This window comes from Drosophila simulans, chromosome 2R, assembly GCF_016746395.2.
Source record: "Drosophila simulans strain w501 chromosome 2R, Prin_Dsim_3.1, whole genome shotgun sequence".
NCBI classification, from domain to species: Eukaryota; Metazoa; Arthropoda; class Insecta; order Diptera; family Drosophilidae; genus Drosophila; species Drosophila simulans.
Window position 1 is genome coordinate 10,219,944 of NC_052521.2, and position 27,814 is coordinate 10,247,757.

The 27,814-nt window shown below is 47.2% G+C and overlaps 10 protein-coding genes across 13 annotated transcripts; 3 read left to right on the forward strand and 7 right to left on the reverse strand.

The window, feature by feature from the left end:
* Positions 1-525: 525 nt before the first annotated feature.
* Positions 526-2,470, forward strand: LOC6734241 (zinc finger protein GLIS2 homolog). The gene is made up of 2 exons (XM_002081234.4): positions 526-1,023; positions 1,607-2,470. Exons 1-2 carry the CDS (start codon positions 635-637, stop codon positions 2,349-2,351), a joined length of 1,134 nt encoding a protein of 377 aa, XP_002081270.1. The 5' UTR covers positions 526-634; the 3' UTR covers positions 2,352-2,470.
* A 257-nt stretch (positions 2,471-2,727) lies between these two features.
* Positions 2,728-5,867, reverse strand: LOC6734242. The gene is made up of 5 exons (XM_002081235.4): positions 5,458-5,867; positions 5,233-5,390; positions 3,594-5,154; positions 3,394-3,533; positions 2,728-3,334 (listed from the first exon to the last, which is right to left on the reverse strand). Exons 1-5 carry the CDS (start codon positions 5,523-5,525, stop codon positions 3,159-3,161), a joined length of 2,103 nt encoding a protein of 700 aa, XP_002081271.1. The 5' UTR covers positions 5,526-5,867; the 3' UTR covers positions 2,728-3,158.
* A 148-nt stretch (positions 5,868-6,015) lies between these two features.
* On the reverse strand, positions 6,016-8,361 carry LOC6734243 (DCN1-like protein 3). Of its 2 annotated transcripts, none has more exons than XM_016182193.3 (5): positions 8,110-8,361; positions 7,564-8,045; positions 7,348-7,485; positions 6,951-7,284; positions 6,016-6,894 (listed from the first exon to the last, which is right to left on the reverse strand). In XM_016182193.3, exons 2-5 carry the CDS (start codon positions 7,736-7,738, stop codon positions 6,537-6,539), a joined length of 1,005 nt encoding a protein of 334 aa, XP_016027294.1. In that variant the 5' UTR covers positions 7,739-8,045; positions 8,110-8,361; the 3' UTR covers positions 6,016-6,536. The 2 variants fall into 2 exon arrangements, with proteins under 2 accessions (XP_016027294.1, XP_016027293.1); XM_016182192.3 differs by having other exon boundaries at positions 8,096-8,361.
* A 304-nt stretch (positions 8,362-8,665) lies between these two features.
* Positions 8,666-12,170, forward strand: LOC27207878 (Usher syndrome type-1G protein homolog). Of its 2 annotated transcripts, none has more exons than XM_016183517.3 (6): positions 8,666-8,893; positions 10,151-10,226; positions 10,318-10,461; positions 10,525-10,746; positions 10,844-11,839; positions 11,910-12,170. In XM_016183517.3, the coding sequence occupies exons 2-6, from the start codon at positions 10,204-10,206 to the stop codon at positions 12,073-12,075; spliced, it is 1,551 nt and encodes a 516-aa protein (XP_016027295.1). In that variant the 5' UTR covers positions 8,666-8,893; positions 10,151-10,203; the 3' UTR covers positions 12,076-12,170. The 2 variants fall into 2 exon arrangements, with proteins under 2 accessions (XP_016027295.1, XP_016027296.1); XM_016183518.3 differs by having other exon boundaries at positions 8,666-8,886.
* On the reverse strand, positions 9,430-10,115 carry LOC6734244. The gene has a single exon (XM_002081237.4). The coding sequence runs from the start codon at positions 10,019-10,021 to the stop codon at positions 9,491-9,493; it is 531 nt and encodes a 176-aa protein (XP_002081273.1). The 5' UTR covers positions 10,022-10,115; the 3' UTR covers positions 9,430-9,490.
* Positions 12,079-18,016, reverse strand: LOC6734246 (multidrug resistance protein homolog 49). Its single transcript, XM_016182191.3, has 8 exons — positions 17,857-18,016; positions 16,803-16,962; positions 16,544-16,737; positions 16,240-16,485; positions 14,310-15,871; positions 13,702-14,147; positions 12,999-13,607; positions 12,079-12,930 (listed from the first exon to the last, which is right to left on the reverse strand). The coding sequence occupies exons 2-8, from the start codon at positions 16,902-16,904 to the stop codon at positions 12,181-12,183; spliced, it is 3,909 nt and encodes a 1,302-aa protein (XP_016027297.1). The 5' UTR covers positions 16,905-16,962; positions 17,857-18,016; the 3' UTR covers positions 12,079-12,180.
* LOC123327089 lies at positions 17,857-18,348 on the reverse strand. The gene is made up of 2 exons (XM_044922485.1): positions 18,262-18,348; positions 17,857-18,183 (listed from the first exon to the last, which is right to left on the reverse strand). Exons 1-2 carry the CDS (start codon positions 18,331-18,333, stop codon positions 17,857-17,859), a joined length of 399 nt encoding a protein of 132 aa, XP_044778420.1. The 5' UTR covers positions 18,334-18,348.
* A 1,707-nt stretch (positions 18,349-20,055) lies between these two features.
* LOC27206618 lies at positions 20,056-24,018 on the reverse strand. Its single transcript, XM_016182190.3, has 2 exons — positions 23,905-24,018; positions 20,056-21,750 (listed from the first exon to the last, which is right to left on the reverse strand). Exons 1-2 carry the CDS (start codon positions 23,906-23,908, stop codon positions 20,312-20,314), a joined length of 1,443 nt encoding a protein of 480 aa, XP_016027298.1. The 5' UTR covers positions 23,909-24,018; the 3' UTR covers positions 20,056-20,311.
* On the reverse strand, positions 22,097-24,027 carry LOC6734248. 2 transcript variants are annotated; one of them, XM_016182189.3, is made up of 3 exons: positions 23,905-24,012; positions 23,588-23,620; positions 22,097-23,046 (listed from the first exon to the last, which is right to left on the reverse strand). In XM_016182189.3, the coding sequence occupies exons 1-3, from the start codon at positions 23,906-23,908 to the stop codon at positions 22,190-22,192; spliced, it is 894 nt and encodes a 297-aa protein (XP_016027299.1). In that variant the 5' UTR covers positions 23,909-24,012; the 3' UTR covers positions 22,097-22,189. The 2 variants fall into 2 exon arrangements, with proteins under 2 accessions (XP_016027299.1, XP_002081277.2); XM_002081241.4 differs by lacking the exon at positions 23,588-23,620 and having other exon boundaries at positions 23,905-24,027.
* Positions 24,028-25,231: 1,204 nt separating this feature from the next.
* Positions 25,232-26,860, forward strand: LOC6734249. The gene is made up of 4 exons (XM_002081242.4): positions 25,232-25,365; positions 25,637-26,028; positions 26,191-26,352; positions 26,463-26,860. Exons 1-4 carry the CDS (start codon positions 25,359-25,361, stop codon positions 26,760-26,762), a joined length of 861 nt encoding a protein of 286 aa, XP_002081278.1. The 5' UTR covers positions 25,232-25,358; the 3' UTR covers positions 26,763-26,860.
* The last annotated feature ends 954 nt before the right edge of the window (positions 26,861-27,814 follow it).

Sequence of the window (27,814 nt, forward strand, 5' to 3'; positions counted from 1 at the left end):
GGGGTGGGATTCGGATTGGGAGTGGGACCTCGGATCGGTACGCAGGGTGGGGTGCGGCAGGGAATTCGCTACGCGGTACGAAGTGCAAGTCAGGCAGGCTGGCAGGCAGACGGCACCGGGCGATAAGACTTGCCCCCCAAAGAGCGATCATCGGGCACACACATGTGCATGTGTACATATGTGGACTGGCTGGCTGACTGGCTGGCTCTCCACTTGTGCGTTGATAAGCGGGCCCAGACCGTACCCTGTTCGCCCCCCAGTCACCCATCTGCGTCGCAGTCCATCCAGCACGGAGTTTCACTCACGTAGTGTGTGCTTTTGCCCCAGATCCATTTGCCCCAGCGGATTTTTTCCACCGCTCCACCGCTACGCACCTGCTCCTCGGCGCTCCACTGTTTTGGTTCCGTCTGCCGCCGTCTGCTGCCCCTGCCCCTGCCACGCCCCCGCCGGACCCGTCTGCAGCCTTCGGAACTGATAAGCGTACCCTGTCCGTCTGGGCGACCCCTTATCGCCGTCCAAGTTTCGCATATTACCCGAACCTCTGCAGGCGAGCGGCTCATTCGATCGGCAGGCGCTTTAGCGAAAGCAACAAATTTTCTCGATCAGCACCCACCACCCACCACAGACAACAAACATGGATATACTACAAAAGTCAATCTTCAACAGCGGCCCACACAGCAGAGGCATCTACGAGCCGCCCCTCGGCTACTTTACGCCGTACAACACACCGCCGTACATAGCCGCCTACTCGGATTCCGGCAGCTGGTTGGCGGATCACCACCACCAGCAGCAGCAGCAGATGCAGCACATCAGGTTTCCCACGCCGCCCATCACACCGCCGCGTCCCATCGCCGGATACGGATATCGCCAGCGAACCCAATCCGTGATCATGAAGGCTCGTGGCCAGCAGGACGAGCTCTGCCGCAGTCCAGTGGAGTTCCCCGACGACAGCAAATCCTGCAGCAGCAGCAGCGAGTGCGGCACCGCCAGCGATTTCGTTTGCAACTGGACAGATTGCGATAGGTAAGTGTCAACTGCATTACCGAATTATTCTGGAAATATCAAAGATATTTTCTAAAGGGGCCAACACTTTCGTAATGTTTTTTAAAAAGGTGTCAAGTTGTAAAGTGAAATGGAACCAATAGGTCTTACTTACAACCTGTTCTCATAAATAGGTTCGATATAAAAAGATGAAATAGTGTTTAGAACAACAGTTTATATTATTAGAATATTAAATACTTTAATAGTGTTTAAATAGACTTTAGTACACAGCAATATATTTTCTTTTGAATTTTGAGTTGCCAGAGAAAGACATTGGGTGTAATTCTAGAAAAATATAAAACACAGTTCCCTCGCGTTTTACCATTAAAACTGATTACGCATTCGACAGAAATAAAAAAAAAACCCCAGCAGCCTGGCATTTGTGCTGAACTGTTGGACTCGACTTTCTGATAAACCCTCCAATAGCGATAATAATGTGATTTTGGGTCAAATTGATAGAGATGCAGTGTATTTATGGCCAGCAAGTGTATTAATATTGGATAAGAAATCAATCCAGTGGATGTTATTTCCGTACTAACCACTCATATCCCTTTGATCCTTGCAGAGTTTTCGACACCTTGGATGCACTGGCGCAGCACGTGACCCAGCGACATGCGATCGCCAGCCTGACAGACGGACTCTACTACTGCCGCTGGCGGGGATGTCAGCGCAGCGAGCGAGGATTCAATGCCCGCTACAAGATGCTTGTCCATACCCGCACCCACACCAAGGAGAAGCCACATCGCTGTCACCTGTGCGAGAAGTCCTTCTCGCGGGCGGAGAACCTGAAGATCCACATCAGGTCGCACTCGGGCGAGAAGCCCTACAAGTGCAGCTTCGAGGGCTGCCAGAAGGCGTACTCGAACTCCTCGGATCGGTTCAAGCACACGCGCACCCACTCGATGGAGAAGCCGTACATGTGCAAGGTGGCCGGCTGCCAGAAGCGCTACACGGATCCCTCCTCGCTGCGAAAGCACGTGAAGACCTTCAAGCACAGCATCCACCTGATCGCCAGCCAGCCGCTCACCCTGCCCAGCGTACCCTGTCTCCTGGAGGCCAGCAGCGAATCAGCGTTCACGTGTCTTCCCGCTGCCGGCAGTGTGGAGTCCACCAGCTCCTCCTCCTCCGCCCGCTACTACGATGACTCCAACAATGAGCCCAGCGATTACTCGCTAAAACCCAAGCAGGATGCGGAATTCTCGCCCCGCTATTGGCTAGGCGATAGACAGCATAGCTATCTCCACAGCGAGGACTTCTTCGTTAAGATGGACGTGGAGTCACCGCTCGATCTGCGCATCCATCGAATCTGAACTGGCCAACCGGTTCGCCTCTCGTCTCTCTTCCCCTTTCTAGTCATTGCGCTGTTTCCCAGCTCTTGTCACCACACCTAGATTACTAATTAACGTGATTAAAGACTGTTGTAATTGAACTGCTCTAGTTTGGCATGGGGGTATCTTCGGGATTGATCTGATCTACGTTCCTTCATAGTGATTCTGGGCAAAAAGAGTAGTTTAAGAATTTCAAAAAACGATAAGCTCAAGGTATGGGAAAATCCCCAGTTACAGACGGATTCGTCACAAAACTAGTGACCAATCTTAATCGACTTCGATTAGACTTTATGATCCAGACAACCTTTGTTTGGAGGAAAATCCCCAATTCGAATGGCTAGGCTAATAGAGCGCTGGATATTGGAAAATATTTATTGTTTAAATGCGCATCTAGACGAGTTTTTCACACAACTGTTAATAACAGATTTAATCTTTTTTTGCGGTTTATAGGAATGTTAGTTGATCTAGATAACCTCTCGTTTTTATACAAACAACAAGAACAAACAAAATAAATAGCAAAAGTATTTCACATTTGAAATAGATGAATACACTTTGAAAGCGATATCAGGGTGTACACTATATATAGGCATATATACTGGCAACATACTACAGAGTAGAACCAAATAATCAAATTAATATTATTGTTGCACTCGCGTCATTTAAGGAAACATATACGTTGTCATCAGGATCTGCTGTACATCTTGTACACCTGGGCTGGATCTGGATCAGTATCTGGATGTGGCTTGTGGCGACTATCGGCTTCCAGCATTACACTATGTCCAGTTATCATTACGCTCTAAAAAATCTTACAACTCGTACAATATATTGTCGGCAAATTGGGCACTCGTTCAACACTTTTCCACAGCTCGTGCAGGTGGCCATGTGTCCGCACTCTAGAAAAACACACTCAATCGGCGCATCCATGCAGATCTTGCAGAGCTCATCAGTGGCGAGTTTTTCAACAGCTGCGTAAATGGTTGAATCGTTATAAGGGTGAAATTGCAGTGCGAAGTCCAAAGCTTACCTGGACACTCGCGCATGGTTTTCCACAGCCTGCTGACGCGGTCAAGAAGCTCCTGCTTCTCGCAACAGCCTTTGTAGTCGACGCGGTGCAGCATCAGCACCTCCTTCAACTGCTTCACTGTCAAACCCTCCAAGTCTTTTCTATAAATCAATAGAGAGGCATTAATCGATCATGAATATTCTAGAGAACAGAGCACTTACAAATCCTCAAAGTCTTCCAAATTGACAAATCGTGTGTCAATGCCGGCTGTCGGTTCAAAGTCCGAGGGAGCGGCGTATACATGGATGCCCTCGTCATCGTCCCAGCGGATATCATCGTCCTGCGTTGGCGAGAACTCAATTGTCGGCGTGATGGGCATGTCCGGTGATCTTCCACCAGCAGCCACACTAATAGCATCCACGCTAAGTGGCGACACCGCGTGGCTGTCCGCATCGGAGGCATCCACCGACTTCGTTCGCTGCTCCAGGTACGTGAGAAACTCCTGGAGCTCCCGTTTGATGTCCTCCTCGGACATTTGCGAGTTCTCCAGATGGCGTCGCATTTTCTCAACATGTCGACGAATGTTTGTCTTGTTCTTACCGCAGCGCTGGCAGCTCTGGCGATGGGAGTGCGGATGCAGGCCGTGCTCTGGGTGTTCACTCAGCGTGGAAAGTCCCAGGCTTAGGCCAGGTCCACCTGGCGCCACAGGCGACTCGTCATCGCTGGAATGGTAGCGGCGATTCAAGTAACCATCGGATCGTCTTCGAGTGACCTTCTTTGTGCGCTGCGGTACGGCGGGATAGAACGCCGGACTTGGGTTGGCCGGGCGCTGCTCTACGTTAAGTGCCTGAGTACTTTCGCCCGTCTGACTATCGTCGCCCTCGACTGCTGGCCTGCTCCGCAATGTCACCTCTAATATCTCATCGGCGGCACTCGTGGTCGGCGTCTCTTCTACAGCTTCGATCCGGTTTACCTCCAGCACCTGCCACTGATCCAGGTGACTGCTGTTGGTGTCCGTGTTGGCCTTGCTCTCGTCTGAGATGCCGCCAATGGCGCCCAGCTCCTCAAAACTTGACTGCGAGGAGGCATCTGCCTTGGAGCTGCTTGACCCCGGCTTGGAGCAGCCCGGACTAGGTGCTGTGTTCCCTGCAGGTCCACTATCTCCGGTCGCCAGATCAGCAGGACTGCGCTCTGTGGGAGCATTGACCCGCCGGCCACTGGTATCGGTTTTGAGCGACATCGAAACACGCTCACTGAACGTGGCCATAATCTCTTCGTCTGAGCACTCGCAGTCGGACTTGCTTTGAGCGTCATCCTGCTCTTCATTTCTCGCTTCCTGATGAGCCACCTGGGGCTGGCTGCTGCTGCTGGCATCACGATTATTTGATGCCTGCGTGGAAGTTGAGGGACTGCTGCTGCTTTGACTGCCACCATTGGTGGCTGTGGCCTGCTGTTGGACATGTACGTGTTGTGGTCCGCCGTTTACGGCACTGGCATAAGTGGGTATCTCACGCGTAGATACTCGCGGCTGCTCGAAGATGTGGGTGGGCACCTCTGGCGACCTGCTCTCCGGCGGCTTTGTGGTAACTTTGGAATCAAACGAGGCTAGCGAATCACTTATGTTATCGCTTAGGTTGGAGAAGAAGTTTTGGCACGACTGTTTAAGGCTGTCGATGGGATTGGCCTGGCCGCGACCCGGACTATTGGAGGAGGCGTTTGAGCCTCGGCTCCTGTCAACCTGGGCCACATGGGTGAGAACCAGTCCTACAAGCTCCTCTTTCTCTGTGGGAAAAGTTGTGTTAAGTTGTGTTTTTGCAAAAGGTTTCCCCATCCAGCGGACTTCCCGGGTGAGTTACTCACCTAGACAGCCTTCAGTGGAGATGTGTTTGGACTGCAGATAGAAAATCAGGTCCTTGGGCTTGAGCTTTAATAGATCTGTCCTTGACAGCGGACGCTGGGCGAATACAGAGCATCGTTTGCACCGCCTGGATGCAATGCAGTTGGCACAGTAGTAGCGTCTAATGGAGGATTAGAAAATTTCGGTGATTCCCCGAAATCCGAGACAACCATATGCACATTACTCACTTGCAGTCGAAGCAAGCACGCTTGCGACGGAACACCGTGAATTCCACGCCGCAACTTTCGCAGGGCATCGTGGTCGTTGGACACTGGCCAGCTGCTCCTATCGACCGTGTCCTTGCGCTGAATCCTTGCCCTTCCTGGCGATTACACCCCTTCCGCCTGCTCACGCCCACTGTGCTGGCATTGCGTTTGTTTTTCAATGTCAACGCCGTGAATCACTGGATGAAGAATGCCCTGCACACGGCTATCATTTCCACCTGGCGGGGATTCGTTCAAGCGCGCGGGGGTGCACTTAACACTTAATCATAGCCAGCTGGCTGCGTTCGCGATGATTTTTATTATTTTATCAGGCCAACCAAAATAGCAATTTAATGTACTAGTCTCACGGTTGCATGGAGGCATTACTATCGGTCCAGTCTGCAGATATGGTTATCGATAGGCCAGGTAATTGGCGGTTGATTTGAATGCATCCCCATTCGAAATAAACTATTATGTTAAGTTAATTTACTGGTATATCACACTAAATGCACCATGCCATAATTAACAAATCCAATTAAGCTGTTTAATCTTTTAGTTGGTTTTATTTAATTCACATCCACTACTTACAGTTAAGTATGTAATTGTATGCATTTAAATAGTTAAGTGCCATAAAATGTTGCAATTTTGTTTAAAATAATACATCAATTAATTGCTAAATATTATACGGGCTGCCTTCTGCCCCGCCTTCAAGTCAATTAGTTATATACACATGTGGTTTCCGATGATTGAGCTTTTCCAAAATTCTTGTCGATAAGTCTTTAATTACATAAACAAATGCGTCCGTTGTTGCTCCGGCCAGAATGTTGGCCAGCCATAATAAGAGCTGGCTAATGATGGCAGTTGGAGAGTCCGTCCTCAAGCAGCGCCAGCACCGCATCGTTCGTTTTCAGTGGCCACGGGTGTTTTAAGGTTCATACTTTCACAGGGGATCTTAAGCAGCAGCTAGAGAGAGCGAGTCGTCAGTGTAGATGAAAATGTACATTCTTTAATTTCTATTGGCGAGTTGAATGTTGCTTGGCCCTGAAGAGACTGGAGACTGGCTACTATGACACAAGACCCGGATCCTCGGCCTTCACGTGGCTCTGCAGGGGATCATCGTTGTTGTTGTCATCGTCGTGGATGCCCGAGGAAACCAGCGCCCGGCTTTTCTCGTAGTCGACAAAGTCGTCGAAGAGACTGGGCCACGCTTCGGTATCATCGTAATTTTGTATATCACATTGTTCCGTAAAATTGAGGTACATGTTCCATGTATCCTTCGGTATGCGGCGAATATTCGGGTGCTTTTCGAGGAAGTGTATCCAGTTGGAGAAGAGATCAGGTGTTTGTACAGTGAACACGAGTTTCCACAGGTCGATAGCCATCTCCAGAGAGAGGACGCGCTGATCGGGCTCCAGACCAAATCTGAAATTTGAGACGCTATTTAGATACTGATCTTGTCAGCAGTAAGAACGGCATACCGGAATGTGAAGCGGTACAACTGCTTGAACATCTCGGCGTCCGCCTTGAGCATCTCGATTGTCTGCTCCAGCCGCACCCGGATGCTGGCTATTGTGTCCGCCCTCATCTTGTGCAGACCCTCAATGAACTCCACCTTGGTGAATCGGCACATCTGCGAGGCATCCAGGCACCAGGCCAAGACGAGAATTGCAAACTCATCGGGCTGATAGTTGAGGTCATTGCACAGTCGCTCGATGCCGTCCGTGAGTATCATCTCCTCGTCGTCTGGATCTTTGTACTCATCGAATAGTTTGCTCAGCGTCTGGTGCGATACCTCCATCGATTCCTTGACAGCTATTAGAATATATAAAATCTAATGAGTATTCCGCCAAGGTAGTCGAATGAACGCTGACTCACCAGTTGTTATGATATCGCTCATGGTGGGCGCACTGCCATTAAGCAAACCTAAAGACTTAAAACTATTACGCTTAGTATCACAATTGTTTGCTTTTGCTGGCTTGAGTGGAGTTCGGCTAGAGAGCAGTTCATCGGTTTCTACGGGGCATACGCCGGAATAAGAGAGGTTTATTAGACTTTGGATCGCAATGCGGTTATTAACTTTAGAATACCCACCTAAGGCGCAGCGCTCGTTGGCATTGGGATTAATGCCCACCGATTCGTAGCAATTTGCAAGGCTGGTGGCCGTCTGGCAGGCGTTGGAATTGGAATTGTGTGAATTGGGGGACGAGGCGTTCGTTGGCATCGATTGTTCGGCGGCAGACTGGAAGCATTTCAGGCAATTGCCCATAGTGCGGGCGTGCTTGGTGCACCACCAGGTCCTACTCCTCCCCCGTGCTCCGCCTGCAGTTGCTTGCTTAACGGGAGCACTCGATGGCTTCCAGTTTCGTTTTGGCTGAGACACTGTGATTTGTCAAGGGGCGTGCAATTGCAATTGAGGTCTGCTGGTCGTATAGCTTCTGGGGAATTTATTAACTATGCATTGGCACTGCGATTCCCTCCGCTGGCATATGGTAGTGGCTATTCCGATGCCGATTCCAAGAACGTCCTGTGCGAGTACAAACAAGTACGATTCCGATTCCGATTCTTTGTTGTCACTGCGATTGCTGTTGTTATTTTGGTGCCTCCTACGCAAACGCACACTCACGCGTATACACATACATGTGCAGGTTGCAACTGCAGCATTTGGTGCCACCAAATCGCGCTCGTCTCTCTCTATTGATGGTTTTCATTCACATTTTCATTTCACCGTGCTCCAGCGCTTGTTTAACTACAATTTTGTACAATATTTTTAATTTGATTTATCTCGCTTTTTCACTTGTCTTGTTTTTTTCTGGCAATCGGACCAGGGCGGCACTAGTCAACCAGGGCTGCAGTGCTCTACGTTAGTTGATGCGATAGTCGCAGCGAGTTTAGTCTGGCAACACCCTATCGTCGAAGAGAGTCACAGTGGGACAAACAAGTTGATTCCGCACAGTAGTTCACATTTTAAAATTTGCTAACAAATTATTCTGAAAATACGATTATTACAGATATTTGCTTACCACTACGTTCAAAAAAATTTAATTTTTTTATTAATATATATTCTCTATATTGTTTTATTGGTTGAGAAATTTAAAACAAAACACTAACATACGTAATATTTCCTATTAAAATATTTAGTTGCCATCTAAGCAGCATCTACCATTATCTCGACCACTGTGCGTAATGTGAGCGCCGAGTTTGAGCAAAGTTAACAATTTCATTCAACAACATGCAGTCGGAGCGGTAGAAAGTGCTTCCGGGTAACGGCTTTCGGAACGTGCATATTCTACCGATCGCAGATGAAAACTTTCGGTTCGTTTGGCTAAAAAGAAAAGTGTCAAGCTGCCTGGAGTGGGAAAATCCAATTGGAAATCCTGCATTTGAAAAGTCGTCTTGAACCGGGACAACTAACTGGTAATAAGTGAGTGTGTGTACCCGTGGTAAATAAGTAAATGGTTGACTGCCTCGATTTTCGGTTGTTTTGGGCAATTCGAAAACCAGCCAGCAAGGTTGAGTGAACTTGGTAGTTGGCCCGTTGGTATGTAAGCCAAACTCCGTCGTGTGCAGTAAATGGGTAATGTTTTCTTGTGTGCGTGTGTCGTGGGCCTGTGATTCTTCGCGGCGGCTACACTTTTCTTTTTCCTTTTTGGATTATTAATTCGAAACGTGTGAACGTTAGTACAGAAGTGCTGGGAAAAAGGGCAATCTGCTTGGTGGGGAATTTGGTTCATCTTCGGGCTCATTTTAATTGGCCAACCACACGATAAACACATTAAAAAAAGAAGTACGAAAACCCCGTCTACATTTGATACTAGTAACACCAAAACGGAAATCAGTCCATCTAATAAATAGATATGTACATATATGCATATATAGGGATCCATACCTAACATTAACTAAACTTTGTTTAGTTATGCATTAAAAAGAGCACATTTAAGAGGGGAAAACCCTAATATATAATCTAAAATGATATATATCTTTTATTACTCTGAATATAACAATACACACACCGTTCCAATCAAGTGTACATTATTTCAGCGCTGGGCGGAAGATTCTTGGGTATGTTGAGCATATTTTCAAAGTAGCTGGCCAACTCTTCGAAATTAACTTCGTCGGGACTTTGAGCCTGAGCTTCTGTGCCTCCGTTAGGAAAAATATCATCACATCCACAGGTCAGCGAGACCGTATCGGGATCCCTTGGGATCGATTTAGCCAGTTTCTGTGGCTTGTCCACCTTTGGAATCGTCAAGTTAATGCCATTTCCGAAACTACAAATATTTTCGCACTCGCTCATCATGGTTTTAAGATCGTAGGCATTGCCAGAAACTCCAGACACTCCTTCGGCACGAATTCTTTCCAAAGGATGTTGAATTGTTGACTTTCGATAAAGAAACTTTTGCCTCACTGTATGCGTCGGAATTCGTAAATCATCGAATTTGTTGGAATCCAAAGTTGCCTCTAGTGCAGATTTATCGGAAGTTGTTGCTTCGATTGGATTGGCAGAGATTATCATCTTATGCAGCTCGGAGGACAATTTTTCCATGGACATGCTTTTTAAATGTATATAATTGTTGGGGCTTGTATGTGTGACCTAATTTTGAGAATCTTGAGATGTGTGATGGAAAGGAATGGAAAGTATAATGAACAGCCTGCTCATCTGGCCTTGGATTCCTTTCAGATCGATTCGAGAATTTCCATCGCCAACCTGATTGAAAGATAACACAGACGAATATGTCATCGGATCGGTTTCACAAGTGGGTACATGCAATTAATTTGACTCTATCTTATCACCAATAGAATTCACAAGAGACTCATTAACTTTCTGGATCAATCTTTTCTGTTTAGAGCCGCCAAAGATGGGCTGTTGGATGTGTTGGCAGCAGCCACACGGAAGGATACGAACGCCAAGGACAGTGATTCCATGACGCCGGTCATGTGGGCTGCCTTCGAGGGGCGTCTGGATGCACTGCGTCTCCTGTGCGGCAGGGGGTACGCATTAGTTTAGTTGGTGATTCTATATCTTCTGAATATAATCCTTTTCTTTCCCTTCAGTGGTGACCCTGACAAATGCGATCAGTTCGGAAACACAGCCTTGCACTTGGCCTCCGCCAAGGGTCATTTGCATTGCGTCGACTTTTTGGTGAAATTCGGAGTTAACATCTATGCCTTGGATATCGATAAACACAGCGCCAAGGATCTGGCGGCTATTAATGGCAGGGACGAGATCCTGCGCTACTTGGATGTTGCCTTCACAAACTTTGAGGCCACTGAAAAGTAAGTTTATGAAGTATCTGCCTCTTGCTTGCATGTTTGCTTGCATAATTATTAATTATTTATCTTCATATATTAAAACTATTACTTTAACTTACAGGAAAAAATGCAAGGCCCTGAAAGAATTGGCCGAGAAAAACTGCGAGAAACGTGTGAGGGAGTACATGAAGCGCCAGAATCAGCAGCAACAGCGCCAGGATCCGGAGTATTCAGATCTAAGCCCACCGAGTGGCTCCAGCAAGACCGGCAACATGCTGTCCACTCTGAAGCAGAAGATCTGGTCCAGCCAGGGCAATCTAAATAAGACACCAAGGGATACACCGCCTCCCACAAAGTTCAGCGATCTGGTTGGAAGCGGTAGCAGCAGCAGCGGTGGCTCCACGATAGCCAGTCGAGCGGGAACGGTGCAAAAGAGACCATCGCAGCTTCAAAAGCAGCACAGCAGCACATGTCCACACTCCAAGCCTTCCAGCGACACAGACGGTGGCTTCAAGGTGCGCGAGGTGGAGCCAGATGGAAAGCGAACCATTACATCGCTTACGGGTCTGCAGAGAGACTCCGAGGTGCTGTACGTGGGCACCTTCAGTTCCAACGAGGACAGTGTCGGCAAGCGCGGCAAGATAAGCGATGTTTTTGAGTGCATGGAGGCCGATGAGTTGGACCACAGCGATAACCGCAGTGGCTATAGCTCTACTTTAGCGCGCTCCTTCTCCCAACCGGATATTCTGGGGGATGGCCAGTTAACCCAGGAACTAAGCGAGGAAGTCACCCTCCAGAGACCCGTTGGACTCTTTGACAGACCCACCATGCTGGGCAGCATTGCCTTTCGTCGATCCGTAACTGCTGCCTTAAGTCAGCTTCAACTACACACGGACACCAGTTCCACTTCCACGATGCGGAATGCGGGCAGCAATCCTCCAAAGTCACGAAATGGCGGAGGAAAGGGTCGCTTATATCTGAACCTTTCGGATGATACGGATTCGGAGGGCGGCGGTCATGATATCTACAGCGATGATGACGACGACGACCGAGACGCCGGAGGGAGTGCCTTGCAGCGATTCCTGGCCGTCTGGGCACTGGAAGAATACCTGCCAGTGTGAGTAGCAAAAAAAAAATTTGTCTGGAATGTATGTGCATTTAACTTGTATCCTTCTTTACCATTTCAGATTTCAGAAGCAAGAGATCGACTTGGAGACTCTGATGCTGCTCACAGAGTCGGACCTCAAGTCACTTGGCTTGCCACTGGGTCCATTCCGCAAACTCACCTTCGCCATCCAGGAGAGACGTAACGCCCTGGCCAATCCCGGACCCCTGGTAGACAGTCGACTGTAGTAGTTGGCCTAATCATTCTATTTTTTTTTAATACTTCAACATGTTCAATTAGCCTAGTGTACATACTAAATTAAAGCCTAATAATTATCACCCCAGCTCGCTGTGTTAGCCCGACACCTGTTGCATCAGGTAGAGATTGGCGTAGATTTTGTTCAGTGCCATCAACTCATCGTGGGTGCCATGCTCCACTACCACGCCGCGTTTCAGCACACAGATGAGATCCGCATTCCGCACGGTGGTCAGACGATGCGCGATCGTCAGACATGTGCGGCCTGATCTCGCCTCATCCAGCGCCTGTTGCACCACCTTCTCGCTCTCCAAGTCCAGCGCAGAGGTCGCCTCGTCCAGGATGAGTATCTTCGGGTTTCTGACCAGCGCTCGAGCGATGGCAATGCGCTGCTTCTGACCTCCAGAGAGCTGCGATGTCTTGCCCAGCCGGGTGTCGTAGCCTTGGGGCAAAGCACTAATAAAGTTGTGGATGTTGGACTTCTTGGCCGCCTCAATAATCTCCTGCATGGACACATCGTCACGGAAATTGTTGCCATAAGCTATGTTCTCGGCAATGGTGCGATCGAAGAGCACGGGTTCCTGCGAGACCAGGCCCAGCTTGGAGCGCAATGTGTCCAACGGGAATTCCGTGCTTGGCACTCCGCTCAGATTCACGGATCCCGATACGGGATCGTAGTAGCGGAGCAGCAGTTGCACGCAGGTGGACTTTCCGGAACCAGATGGACCCACCAGAGCCACCGTCGTCGACTTCTTGATGGTGAGATTTAGGCCCTGCAGAATGGGAGTTCCCTTCCTCGTCGGATATTCGAAGCCCACGTTTTCATAGACAATGTCTCCCTCGGATTTCTAAAAGGACAATCAAGTTTGAGTTTCCAACATAATGTCTGGTTTCGATTGGCGAAAAGTTGACTTACCTCAACTGTATTATAGGGACTCTGGGGAGGATTGGGCTGCGTGGAGGTGCGCTTGAAGAGATCCATCAGGCGTCCGGCGGACAGAATAGCATCGTTTACATTTGGCGCGTAGGCCAGGGCCTGTCCCAACATCCAGGAGCCAAAGATCAGAGCCTCGGCCACCTTGATGATGTCCTCGTAGTTCATTCGCTCCTCTGCCACCAGAACACCACCATAGTACATGGAGATGCCGTAAGCCAGGAAAGGAGCCGCCTGTCCCAGAGCGAAAACCAGACCACGGAAGCGAACCTTGCGCCTGCAGGCGACATCCACGCGATCGATCTGCTGAACGTACTGATCCAAGACCTGGCGCTCTAGGCAAAGACCATTGACCGTTCGGATATTGGTAATAGCTTCCACTGCCACTTGAGAAGCCTCCTCGATGGACGCCTTAGCCTTCTGGGCGCTCTTCATGATGAAGCGGCCCTCCAAGTAGACGGACAAACAGACCAGGGGCAGGGTGACCAGTGTGAGGAGCGTCTGTTGCCAGGAGAAAACGAAACCGACGACCATTCCAACCACAAGAGTGGCCACGGCCTGGAGCATTGTGCCCACACGAGCTCCGGTTGCCTGGAATATGGAGACAGCGTTAGATATTTAAACAAATAAAGCAAAAAGCAGTAACTTGGAATAGCAGTGCTTCTGCATCAATCTTGAAACTTACACCCTGAACGTTGGAACAATCGCTGGCCAGACGGGAGCACAGTGCTCCCACTGAATTACGCTCGTCATCGAAGTAGGCAATATCCTGACCAATAATCGTTCCAAAAGCCCGTTTACGCAAACGCGTTGTCATCTTAACGCCGGCTGTTGTGAACATGTAAGTCTGCAGCATGTTGCCCAATCCTGCCATCAAGCCAATGCCCACAAAGATCATGGAGATTTTTAGGACCTCGGCTCGCACAACGTCATCGTCACCGTCCGAGAGGATTCCAAAGAAGTCGCCGAAGAAGAGACCCCAAAGCGGGAATGTGGCGCCATGCATTACGGATGCAATGGCTCCGACCACAATGAAACGCCACTCCGGAGAATTAAGCTTCATTAGTTGAGTGAAGGACACCTTGGACACCACTTCCTTGTCCTTCTTCTTCTTGCGACGCTGCGAGCGACCTGTAAATTATTTGAATTGAAAAGTTAATTTATAATTTAAGAATATAAGCACGATTTTATAAAACTTTTGATTTTCCATTTTTTCCATTTACCTATTATCGAATTTAAGTCTTGGAACATGGGTTAGTAAATCCATTATTTATTCTATCATCTGGTACTTACGCTTGCGTCGCGTGCTGGCTCTGAATCCGCTGTCCCTGGAGCTGCCCGAAGTCTGCAGCTCCGGCTCCTCGTCCTCCTCCTCATCCTCCTCGTCATCATCGGTTTCCTCGTCAGACTGGTTCTGCGACTTCTGCAGAGGTCGCCCGGCCACCGCTCCCTCGTCCGCCTCCGTGGCCTCCTTGCGCTGTGTGATGTTCACTAGTTCGCAGTAGAGACCCCGTCGCTCCATGAGCTCCTCGTGCGTACCCTGCTCCGCCACTACACCGTCTTTAAGGAAGACAATCTTGTCGGCATTGGTGATGGTGGACAGTCGGTGGGCCACAACCAGAGTGGTTGGTCCCTGACTGGCCAGTTCTAGGGCACTTTGCACCCGCTTCTCAGAGGTGGGATCCAGGGCAGAGGTGGCCTCGTCGAGAAGGAGCACTTGGGGCTGTCGAACCAAAGCCCGGGCAATGGCAATCCGCTGCTTCTGACCACCAGAGATCTGGGCGCCCTTCTCGCCCACCTGGGTGTCGTAGCCCTTGGGTAGGCGAGTGATGAAATCATGACAGTTGGCCGCTCGCGCCGCCTTCTCTATATCCGCTTGAGTGGCCGATGGTCTTCCGTATCGGATATTCTCGCCAATGGTGGTGGCGAAGAGAACCGGTTCCTGGCCCACCACTCCGATCTGCGAACGCAACCAGCCCACATTCAGTGTTCGAAGATCCCGTCCATCCAGTTTGACGCTGCCCGCTTCGGGGTCGTAGAACCGCTGCATCAGCTGGATGAGGGTGCTCTTGCCACACCCAGATGCGCCCACGAAGGCCACCGTCTGACCCGGAAGCACATCGACGGTCAGACCCTTGAGGATCTCCACATCCGGACGGGCGGGGTAACGGAAGCGGATGCCCTCGAAACGAATGTGTCCAGCGGTGTTCTCCGGCCTGTTTCCCTTCTCGTCCATTGGATCCACCTGCGACGGACGATCGATGATGTTGAACAGGGTCTGGCCAGCTGCCGTGGCCACAGCAATGGCTTCCACGTGCGGAGAGGCGAAACCGAGATTCTGGGCACCCATGATCACGGCGAACAGGACAATGACCAGAACGGCAGGAGTATAAACGCGATCGGGAAGATCACGCTCGTCCAGAATGAGCGTCACACCATACCAGATGGCAAGAGCCATGCACAGGTAGATGATCAGCCAGGACAGCGCATTTCCCATGCCCGAGTAGAGACCCTTCTTGCGACCCGTATTCTCTGCGGGAATGAGCAGCTTTCCAAAGCGTTCCTTCTCCTTCTCCTGACCACTGAATGCGAATACTGTGCGAATTCCACTGAATACCTCCTCGACCACGTTGGCTGCATCCGAGTATGACTTCAGCTCCTTCTCCGCCAGCGATCCCTGGAGTCGAGCCACCACACTGGTGGCTGCGATGATGAAGGGCACACAACTCAGAACGACCAGGGTGAGTTTCCATCCGTAGACGAAAGCAGACACTATTCCAATCACAAAGGTCATGATCAGGAATACCACAATCACCACCTTCTCGCCAATGCCTTCCTTCAGTTTGTCCAGGTCTCTGCAAATTCCAAAAAAATCGAGAAGTTTTAGAAATCAAAATGACCAAAATGGCTCTTAAGTTTTTAGAATTTAATTCTAGAATTACAAATTCGCACAAAAAATGGGCACGTCATTGGCATGAGATACTTAATTTATTTAAAACTTTTCAGGTGGCTTCCTAAAATTGTCTGGGAATCGCGATAGTGATAAATTGGCTCAATCATATTTAAACCATATTGATGTTAATAAGTCCGATTGCTACTATGATTGCGTAATTTTCTAGTTCTGCTAATGAATATTCAATTGATATGGTTTTTATAATTTGTTTAATGTAATAAGATTCGGATTATACGGTTATTAAGAATTATATTTTGAGACGAAACTCACTCTGTCATTTTGCTGGCGAAGTTGGAGCCCGAACTGGTGTCGTACCAGGCGATGTCCTGTCGCAGCATTGCCTCCAGGAAGAGCTTTCGGATGCGATCGATCTGGTTGAGGGCTATCCGGTTGGCCAAGTCGATGGCCAGTGTGATGAGCAGGAACATGGCCACAGAACCCACCAGACTGCCAATGCCAAAGGCAGTCGCATCATCAATAATCGCCTGGTTGTTCTCCTCTTTGCTGGCATTTGTCCTGAAGGAAATATGGAGTTATAACATAATCCTGGACTATCTTATCATTAAGGACTTACAATTGCTGGCCTCCACCAAACATGGGCAGCGCAAAGGCGGGCGAGGATGTGCCCACGCCGACTGTTCGGTCCACGAGCAGGGATGTGAACTCTCCATAGATAATCATGAAGTAGGGTATAAAAGCGGACGCAGCGGTGGCCACCAGCAGACTGACTACCAACAGGAAGCGCTCGCATCTGGTTGAGTATCTGAACTATATAGGCGAGACCAGAAAGGATATAGAACATTTATCGGTGCTGAAGTGGAGTCACCACTTACCAGATCAAAGTAACTGTACTTCCGGGTCCCATCAAGGACTGATCCTTCCTTAAGCTGAAAGTCACCAGCTTGTGGCAGCCGTGAGTCCTCCTTCTTGGCCATTGTGTCTATGAGGCGATACTGCAGTAAAGTATCTCTATGCTCGCTATAGCAATCAAGCCTAAGAACAAAGTTAACAATCAGTAAAAAACATATTGTGCTGGCCTGATATCTAAGCTCTAAATTGGGGTCTATAATTTAGAGTCTGTCAATTAAAGAACTTAACCACGAGAACCACAAACACGCCCAGTTGCTGTGGTTTTTTATCTGCAAGCTCGACTATAAAAGTATGATTACTATCTTAAATTCAAATTCGCAAAAAGAGTTCAGTGCTCTTAAGGTAAACATGTTATCCCAGGAAAGTTACTGGGAAGATTATAAAAAATATGATTGAAATTTGAAAAATATTTCAGATTTTTAATAATGTTATGAAATAAATTTCTAGAACATTATCTTCTTGCATTGCCACTTTTTCATAATAATAGTTTGTCATTCGTTTTTGCTTAACGAGAAATATTTGTACTTGCTCTTAATTAAATGTAAATCAATGTATCTCAACATCTTGGAAACACGTAATTATAATACCATTAAAATAAGTAATGTTGATAAAAATGGTATCAATTATGACGCTTAAGTGTGTGATAATTAATGTATCTTTACGTGTTACATAAAATATGGTAGAAATTATTAGACGCGAAGCAAAGGGCTGATTAATCAGCAAAAACAATTTTCCCAAGTCAATTTAAGGAAATTGCTCGATTGCGCGAATGAAAAAGCGTCCATAAATTAATAAATTAAGCGCAATTGGAAAGCGAGATATTTGTGTGTTGATTGCGATTGTCAATTGCGAACGGCTTGCACTCAAGATCCAAGCAACTTAGGTATAATAGCCCACTCCTCAGCTACTCAGATTCGATTCAATCTTATTCACTTGTCACCGAAACGCACTCATCGATCGAATGTATCGAGAAACTGAATCAATTAATCGAAATTCACTTGCAACATGGGCACTTACTTAGCACGTGCCGCTGTGATCTTCCCTGGACACTTGGCAAACTGATGAAACTCGCGATCGTCTGAAGACTTTATATATATATATGTATATATCCGCTGCCTCTATTGGCACTGGGAAGTGCTCAAGAAGACGTCTGGAGCCGACGAGTGCGCGATCTGAACTGGACAAACACAAAATCGAATGGTTGCGACGACAGCTCGGTTTCAGAATCTCGGGTCTCGGTTCTCGAGCGGCAATAAAGTCGATCGTATAACTAATCGGGATTCCCCCCCTGGCAACCGTCTGCCCCTCGCACTCGTGGGCAATACTGGTTCCTGGCCGCTGGTCCTGTAACCAAAACAGAGCCATATTATGGCCGATAAAGACGATGCAGATTAGATAGATTAGACAGTTATGTGTACGAACCATCGATTCGGCGTAACGCCAGTTTGTTATCAGTCTCGTAACCGGTATTTGTTTACTGGCCAGCGTGTCCATAGATGCAGTGGAGTCGGGTCTTTTGGCCAAAACAAAAAGAGACTAAGCGTAATCCATTTGCGCGCATGGTTTTCCCCGCGCGAAAGGTTTTAAGCTGAATTCGCCAGATCGGGGGACTAACCGAGAAGAAATCTGTATCTGTATCGCGTGCGAAAGCCATGATTCATACCGACGCTCAGGTGTGCCGTGAAATACCTGGATGCTTAAGCGTGGTAGCGGCATTCTCACGCTGCACAGCGCCGACTTCCCCAATCCAAATATAAAACCCTACTTGGTGTGATAAAATACAAATAATGTCGTTTTGAGATTCAGATATTGCAGGGCATGGTCCAATTCTTTTGCAATGGTTCGTCGTATTTCACCATTTCAGTTGGAAAGTGTTTCCAAGCAAAGCGATTTGGAAAACAAAAATTTTCCAAAGGGATCTCGTCTGCAATCTAATCGACAGTTGTAAGCACTTCAATTGCCCATATCAAAATGATTTTTTAGCAAGTCAGATAAGCCGAATTGTGGCCAATTTAGACAAGGTTATTCCAATAGATAATTGCGGCCAAGTCTGGCGTTTTCGACCATTTGGCATCAGATGGCGAAATTATTTGGAAGTCGGTTTAATGCGGTTCCATTCAAATGTTCTCTTGGTTGCGGACCTAGTCCAATGCGACTATGTTATCTACGGCAAACCAGATTAGTATTCTAAAAAAATCGTTCATATTTATAGACGTGGGAAAGAATTTGGACAAAGGTGTATATATCAAATATGGGCGAAAGTATTTGTTGATGTACTCAGTGGTGAATTGCTTATTTGCACAATCTTTAATATTTTTTCAACCATTAAAATTTAATGAGCTCCCATTACTTCGTATCAACAATGCATTTTCGTCTGACAATATATATTTCGCTTAAAATTACATTAATTATGTTAATGGTTTTCAAAGTGATAAGCTTAATAAAGAAATGAAATTTATTCAATTTAAAAAATTAATTAATAAAGTGCATATCATTAGTTTGAACCATAAGTATTGAGCAACTTATATTAAAAAAAAAAACATTAAAAGCATGAAAATATTAAAATATTAAGAATCAACAAAAATTAACAAATATTCAAGTTTTTCTGACGGTGTATTTCTAGAGTACGTATTATGACGCATTCGCTCATATTTACTCTTACCTGTTTCGCCTTTCTCTTTCTTCTCTTTCATCTTGTGCCGTGTGGTTGACGTCGGAAAACCAGAATCGTTTAACAAATCTTGTGTTGGCCAATAACGGGCAGTTGTGGGAAATGCCAGATTTGTCTAATCGTAAACCCCGCGTGTGGGTTCAAGGAGGTTTTAAGGCATATGGGGTTCTTTGCTGAGCTGGGAATACAGCGTTTTTAATTCCGCACATTAAGCCAAGTTTAGTATTCTACGTGATACCATATTATTTTGACCTTAAACTCTCGTGCCCGCAAATCGTTTAGTTACCATCTTCTAATCGTAATTTCTGTGTTAAAGCGGAAGAACTTTGTTCTTTACGATTTTGTATACACGTTTATGGAAATGTTAAAGAGTCTTTGTTTGTCATAGTATAATTACTAACTTATTTTACACGTGGTAGTACCGACGTAATAACAAACCCAAACCATAACAAATGATAAAATCCAGAGGCGTCATTAAATAAATAAAACATTTATTACACAACGAACTTCAAGTGTGTCAATATAAATAGTGCATAAGTATCTCAACTAGTAAATAAACAATAGATTTATCGGTTAAATATAATATTTTCAGAGGTAGTTTCACATTTTACAGTTGGCATTTAATATGCATTTAATATTTAGTGCGTATATAAACATAGATAAATAATAATTAAAATGCATCTTAGAGATGCATATTTTTTCACATTACACAAAGATATGCATGGTTTTATAGGAATAAATAAACTTTATATGGTTTTTCATGGTCTAGCTGCTCTCGGATTTTCCAGATTAAACATAACTTCAGTAAACAAGTCGGATGGCCTGCTGTCCGTGGTAAATATCGCTCCTAACCAAAACTTCGTAGCTGCTCAGACGGATCTCTTGGCCACCGAATGGGATCTGGAGACAGCGGTTGTAGGTCTCAATTACGCCGGGGGTCAAGCTGCCGCGGTAGTGACCCCGTCCAATGTAGAGTGGTGCTCCGCCAGGTGTCGTTCCGGCCACAACTGCTCCGGGTGGAACGTTTCCGCCGTAGGATGGCACCCAGTGGTACTTGCCCTTGCCCACCAGCATTTGGTACGAGGGCTCAATGATTTCGCGCCCCCCGTGGGCTATGTAGCCACATCCCTGGCTGGGAATGGCCTTGCCAGGAACGTGAACACCGCGGTACCAGGCCCTGCAAACCAACAGTTGCTCCATGTTGCTGTCATGACCTCCAATCACAGCATCAGGGGAGTAGTAATAGCCCGGTTCGGCGGTTACCCAAACGTCATAGTTGTTGCCATAGCCGTAGGCGTCATATGCCGAAGGAGCAGCACACTCGGCCGGAGTGTAGGACGAGCATCCCGCCTCGTAGGGATTATAGGTGGAAGCGGGTGTAAACGATGGTCCCACGGGAACGGATACTGCGGTCACCTCTGCGGGAACATATGATGGTGGTGGCGCCACGGAGACCTCAGCAGGAGTGAACGATGGAGGAGGAGGTGGCATGACCAGCACTCCACCTGCAGGCGGTGGTGGTGGTGGTGGTCGCGGCATGACCAGCACTCCTCCCGCCGGCGGTGCTGGGGTTGGACTCGGCATCACCATCACACCACCAACGGGCGGCATGGGATCCGGAGTGGGTGTGTAGGCCGGAGGCCTGTCCGGAAATGGCATGGCAGCCAAATCCGGATAGGGATATGGTTTGGCCGGCAGTGGCGGCGCCATTGCCGGTGGCGAAGGTGGAGGCGGCGGCGTTAGTGGACACTTTTCCGGCTCCTCTAGTGGAGGAGGTGGTGGCGGCAGCTGCCAGCCAGGAACCACTCTGCGCTCCTCCACCAAAATCTCATAGGAATCCAGACGACGTTCGGCACCGCGAAAAGCGATGAACAGAGCTCGATGGACAGAGGAGATTTTGCCGATAATCAGGTGACCCTCGTAATGACCACGACCAATGTACACCGGCTGATCCAGCGATGTGCGTCCACAGAGTACAGCATTCTCCGGAATCACATGGTCGTAGCACTTGATCCACACCAGATTCTGGCCGCACAGCACCTCGAAGATGTCCTTGGGCAGTGCCTCTCCTCGCTGCGAAATGAATCCCAGTTGCTTGCTCGGCACCACCTTGCAGACCAGCATATCGCCCTCGTGCTCCGCCCTGCCCACGTATATCATGGCGCCGTCCTCATCGTTGCCGCCCACCACCGCCTCCTCGGGAAGGGAGGAATAGGCCGAGGATTGCACCCATTTGTAGGCTGGAAGAAAGAGAGGTACATTTAGTAATTAGCTTAAAAGTGCGGTATGTGTGTATTACATTCAGAAGTGATTAGTTCACCTTGAAGGATGAACAAATAATTGCTAAACTATTACATCTAGTCATTTTAAATTTCATTAAAAGTAACTAATAGTGAAGGAAGGAAGAATACAAGGAAATGACCTTCATAGCAAGCCACTATCTCAGCTCATAAATAAATGTAAAACCTGTCTAATCAGACAATCCATTTTGAAGTTGGTTCAGTCCAATGCCATATACCATATCAGTATCATAAATTTGCAGGGATAAGTATTTTCAAAATAGCAAGAACACAAAATGCCAACAGATTTCTTGGATGTTAAGAGTCACTTTATTGGGTGCGATAATAGTTTGATCTAGGCTAAATGCATGTGGTATCTGTAGGGTTCCGTTCCTTTAGCTTATTGTCTGCAGAGAATCTCGTACGAGTTGATGCGAATCTCCCGACCTCCGTAGGGAATGTAGAGGCATCGCTGGCTGGCCGAGATCAGACCCGGTGTCAGGCTGCCCTGGTAGTGTCCTCGCCCATAGTACAGGAGCTCTCCGTTGCGAGCACGACCTGTGGTTACGGCGTTAGGTGGAATGCCGTGGCCGCAATTGGTCCACACATATCCGTAGCCAGTGAGCACCTCGTAGCTGGGCTTCTGGAATTCGTATCCGCCAAAGCAGACGTAGGCGGTTCCCTTGCTCGGCACCACCTTGGCGGGCAGCATTTCACCCTCGTGCATCGCCCTTCCGGCGTAGATCGGAGTACGGTCGGAGTCGTGTCCGGCGATCACTGCGCCCGGAGGAGTGAAACTGGGCGAGGCCGGTACCCAGACGTCGTGCTGCTGCTTGATGAGCACCTCGTAGGTGTTGATGCGCACCTCCTGGCCGCCAAATGGAATGTACAGGCAGCCGTGCGACGGATGAACTTTGCCCACAGTCAAGCTTCCGGCATGATGGCCGCGTCCCACGTAGAGCGGCTCGCCCGTTCGCGTCGTTCCGCTCCTCACCGCATTCGGTGGCACTCCACCGCTGGAACTGGGCACCCAGGCAAATCCCTGACCCACCAGCACCTCGTAGTGCGTCTTCGTGTGCTCCGCACCACCGTAGGCCACATAGGCGCATCCCTTGCTCGGTATGACCTTGGCGGGAAGATTCTCGCCCTCGTGAAAGGATCGACCCACATAGATGGGCGTGCGGTCCGAGTCATGGCCACCGATCACCGCGTAAGGGGGCAGGGGGCTGTGTGGAGACGAGTGCACCCAGGTGTTGTCTGCAAGGAGAAAGGCAGTAGGGCGATAAGTTTGATACCACGCGATAAGATAACCTATCTGTACACAGAGAGAAAGCCGGAGAGTAAGTTTTGTGTCCTTGCCTTTGGAAAAACTCTTAAAACTCTACAGATCACATTAAAAGTTTTTAGTTAACTCCGTTATCAATTAATAATTTTAAAGCTTTTCATAACTTGTAATATTAATATTGTTTTGATAGATTTTGATGATCCATAAAACCATATTGTAATTCAAAAAAGAACAGATTAGGATTATTTAACTTGATACTTTTTCAAAAGGTAAACATTTATAATCCCGAAGCTGCATTAATTTAATGGATTAAAAGTTAATTGCAAGATAAAATGACATGATTCACTCTACACTCATACTCTCACAGCTTTTTCTCTGTGTACATATTTGGTATTTGCTATACGGTTTGGCGGGTTTGGGTGGTCTAGGTGGTCTGGGGGTGGGAATCAAGTGGGATTTGGGGTTTCACAGAGGCGTAGGGGTTTCACCCTGGGCTCACTGCACTCGTCCTACCAACGGTCACAACTCCTCCTGGCTGCACGCCGCCTGGAAAGAGCAAAGAAAGGCGGAGAACTGTAGAAGTCACTCAATGCTCTTTGCTTTTCTTCCGGCTAATGTGCACAGAGAAAAAAATCACCATACCAACAGAATGGGTCAGCAGTTGCGGCCCGTAATTGGGGAATTATATTAGTTAAGCTAATATGCAATATAGCCGTGTAAACAACATATTTTTTGATGATCTTCGCGGTCAAATTACACTTTTTTCATTCGAATTTCGCATTGCAAATTCACTTTCTTTGCACTTATCTGAGGTTACTCATGGTACTTACCCATTGTGCGTTAATTGATGATAAGAGTTATTCCTTTGAAAAATAGTTTCTTTTGATTCACTTGCGTTCTTCTAACTGCAAAATGCGTCTGAACAGGCCGAAGTTTGCCTTTTCACTAAACTATTGGTTCGCAAAAGCCTGACGTTTAAAAACCGAACCAGACCGATTTGTCACTGCTCCTTATCGGCGAGCTTTTATCTATCAATTCGCATTTGTATATAAAAAAAAGAAGTGCAGTTTATATTGGGACCTTCGCTATCACTACGTTTAACTTCCAGTCTGGAAAGCTCCATTTCCAGAAAAGCATTCCATTTATCGATCGAGAATGATTCATTGGCCCAAACAGGCGGTACTTTTGTGGAGTAAAAGAATCGAGGCATGTTTTAAATGTTATTGTTGTGCCCTCTCAACAGGTGGAACCCCAATTAAGTGAACCCATAAATAATATGACGACTGCCAGAAGCGCCCATGCTAAAAAAAAAATCCCCCCGTTGAAGAGGCGATAAGCATGCCCAAAAATTTCAGTTTTAATAAAAAAAGGATCATTCATATTTGATAATTTTTACCTACAGAAATATTAAAAATGTTTTTATCTTTGAACCTTTATTGTAGTGTATGTATCTTTTTTAATTAATAACTTCTTTGTAATAATAAACAAACTGATTTCAAAAGACATATGGTATGTAATAAAAAGCGATTAAAAAGTATAAATAAAAGTGACTCAGCGGTAACGATATCAATAACTTTATATCGCAATTGACTCATCTTTAGAGAAAACAATTGTCTGTAATTTTACAATAATTACAAATGATGTTTTCCAAAGGTTTCTCAATTGTTAGTTTTAAGATCAAAATAATCCACAAGAAGGTTAGGTAACTGTTACATGCTGGGTATTATTTTTGTTCTAGAAAAGCATTCCCTGAACTTATAGTTGATCCATGGACAGCAGCATACATACGTGTACCTATATATAATCTTTTACGAACTTATTGATCAAGTTTATTTTTGACTGCCGGCGATAAGATTCGTAGCCAACTGCTTATAGATAAAACCCGCAAAAAAAACAAAAACACATTTCATGCACAAGATCGATTGAGTAATTTTGGTTGCCCTTCCTGTTTAACGCAGAATTTAAATTGTTTTTCCCAAACAAAATCATCCAACAGACATTCTGACACACCTGTCAGTTGGTCGCAATGACGAACACACTCTACGACATGAGGATACCTTTGTGGAGCACACACAATCGAACGGTTCAAAGCAGTGTGACTAAGATATCTTATCAGTGCCGGCTAACTTGCCCAACTGATAAGAGGAAACAACAGCTTTTAAGGCGCAACCGATGTGCGGGTAGAGACCAGTCGTTGAAGTCAGCCCCAACATAGCGGAGCCAGCGAGTATATAACGCCACGTTCCAGACCTAAATCAACACACAAGACCCACACAAACACAACATGGGAGGTGAGAACTGAAGTGCAAAGTTAGTGACTAAGTTAATTCCGGCGAAAACGAAAGCATAGTGCCGCAATTAGTCGTGACAAGTGGGCAAGTGTCATCGATACTCCGAGCACCTGACAGCCGAAATCCCTTGGAGCTTTGGTAGCTTTCCATAGATCCAGCGATTCTACACCCTGACAGATAAAAGAAACCTCTACTGTGGCTGATTAATGGTGTACAGTTGGCCCAAGTTAACTTATCGCCTCTGACCTATATGTATTTTCTTCGCTCTCAGACTACACCTGGATTAGCACCAACGTTTACGGATCCCTGCCCCCAGGAGCCATCCTTGCCGGCCACGATTCCGACCAGGATCCCATCTTTGTGGGCCGTGCCTACCACAATGGAGAGATGCTGCCAGCAAAGGTGGTGCCCGGCAAGCAGCAGGCCTATGTGCCATGGGGCGGTCAGGAGATCAGCAAGCATGACTTCGAGGTCCTTGTCGGCGATCACTTCTCCTGGATCCCGTCCAGCGGTGGATCTGTCCCGCCCCACGCCATCCAAGTGGGCCAGACTGGCGAGGGTGAGCCCCTGTACGTGGGCCGTGGTTACTTCCAGGGCAGCCTCACCCCCGGCAAGATCCATCCCTCGCACCAGTGCTTGTACATCCCCTACGGCGGACAGGAGGTAGGTCTAACCCTCACTTTGATGTTATGTTGATGGATTCCCATCATCCCCTCAACAATAACGTTCGAAGTAGTGACGAATCGCACCAGCAGTGTTTGCAATGTGATAAATCTTAGTAAATCACTTTTATCTTTGACCTAACGAATTCTTATATCATTTCAGCACCGTCTGGAAGCCTATGAAGTGCTGGTCCAGCCCGAGACTTGGATAGCCTCCAGCGGACGCGGCATTGTTCCCGGAACAGTGGTTGGCGGACACGACTCCGATGGCGATCAGATCTATGTGGGTCGCGCCTACCACGAGGGCGATTTGCTGCCAGCCAAGGTGAGGACCTTCAACTATATACACCTCGTGTTCAGAACATGTACACTTGGAGCATTCCAGCTTTAAGTCCTTCTGTTGCATCCCACTTAATTTCTCCACTTATCCACCAGGTGATCCCCAACAAGGGCTGCGCCTATGTGCCCTACGGAGGCGGTGAGGTTGTGAAGCACGACTACGAGCTGCTGGCCGGATACGGATACGGATGGGTGCACGACAGCCATGGCAATGTGCCCGGCAATGCCGTTCTCTGCGGTCGCACTTCCGACGGCGAGCCCCTGTTCATCGGCCGTGCCCACCACCACGGCAGCCTCACTCCCGGCAAGATCCACCAGTCGCACCACTGCCTCTACATCCCATTCGGCGGCGAGGAGGTCCGCATCGACCACTACGAGGTCCTGGTCAAGGGCTAAGCTGCTACAGCGACTAGACTTTTGTGTTTTCCCCCCTTCGTCTGCCTACTAATTTATAAATCATCTTGTATCATTAAAAATGTCCCCTGATAAACCAAGTGTCCGGAATTTTAATGGAAAATGTCAAGACGGCTTCTTATTCTTGCTTGGTAAACACAAGTAATTTGTTTTAACATCATATTTGATATATTTTATATAATTTATATTCGCCTGCTATGAACGCTACTCTATGGCGAATTAAGTTATGCACACATTTATTGGACTTTTGCAACAACAACAAGGACAGCATGTCCAGTCATCCCTGATTTCCATAGCTGCCAAATTCGGACATTCAATGACTCTCCAGGCGGCGAAGGTCCAGCAGCTGTCACAAGTGAGTTGATGATGGACCGGGGTCACTATGTCTTTCGACTTCCAGTTGACCGATTTCGACGAACTCCAGTAATCAAGAGGGAACTATGACTAAAAGTCAGTGAGGTGGTTTACCGCCCGTTTAAAGGTTTCTAGACTTTTGGACAATCCCTGGTCATGGTTGTTAATAAGGATTGAATTTTTCTGGAATATTTGTATTCCTTCGGAAAAGCTTCTCATAAAGAAATGATAAATTGTGTTTGAGGGTAGAACCACACAGCATAGTTTAGCAAAGAATGACAGGTAGAAATAAAATATGTTTTCAATCAATGTTAGAATTGATGTTTTATTCCAACAATAGCTGGAGTTTCGTTTTGTTTAAAGATTAGTTTAAAGACAGCTGTTTAAAGGCAGCTATGAGCAGATATTGTTGTTTTGAGAACGGGAACTTTTTCATCCTTTTTCTTTTGAGGAATGGCTCATTTTCGATATGTACAACTCAAAGGATCTCGACAAAAAAGGTTACCGCTCTCATACAACCAGATATTCATTACACCTTAAGTTATGCTTTGTTTTGCAAGCTTTTCCAGAGCTTTCGATTAACTCTCTACATGGTGTGTAGACTTTATGTAAAGATACACCCCCAGGGTCGAATATCTTATTCTTTTTTTTTCCCCCAGCCGCACTCGCTTGCTCTCACT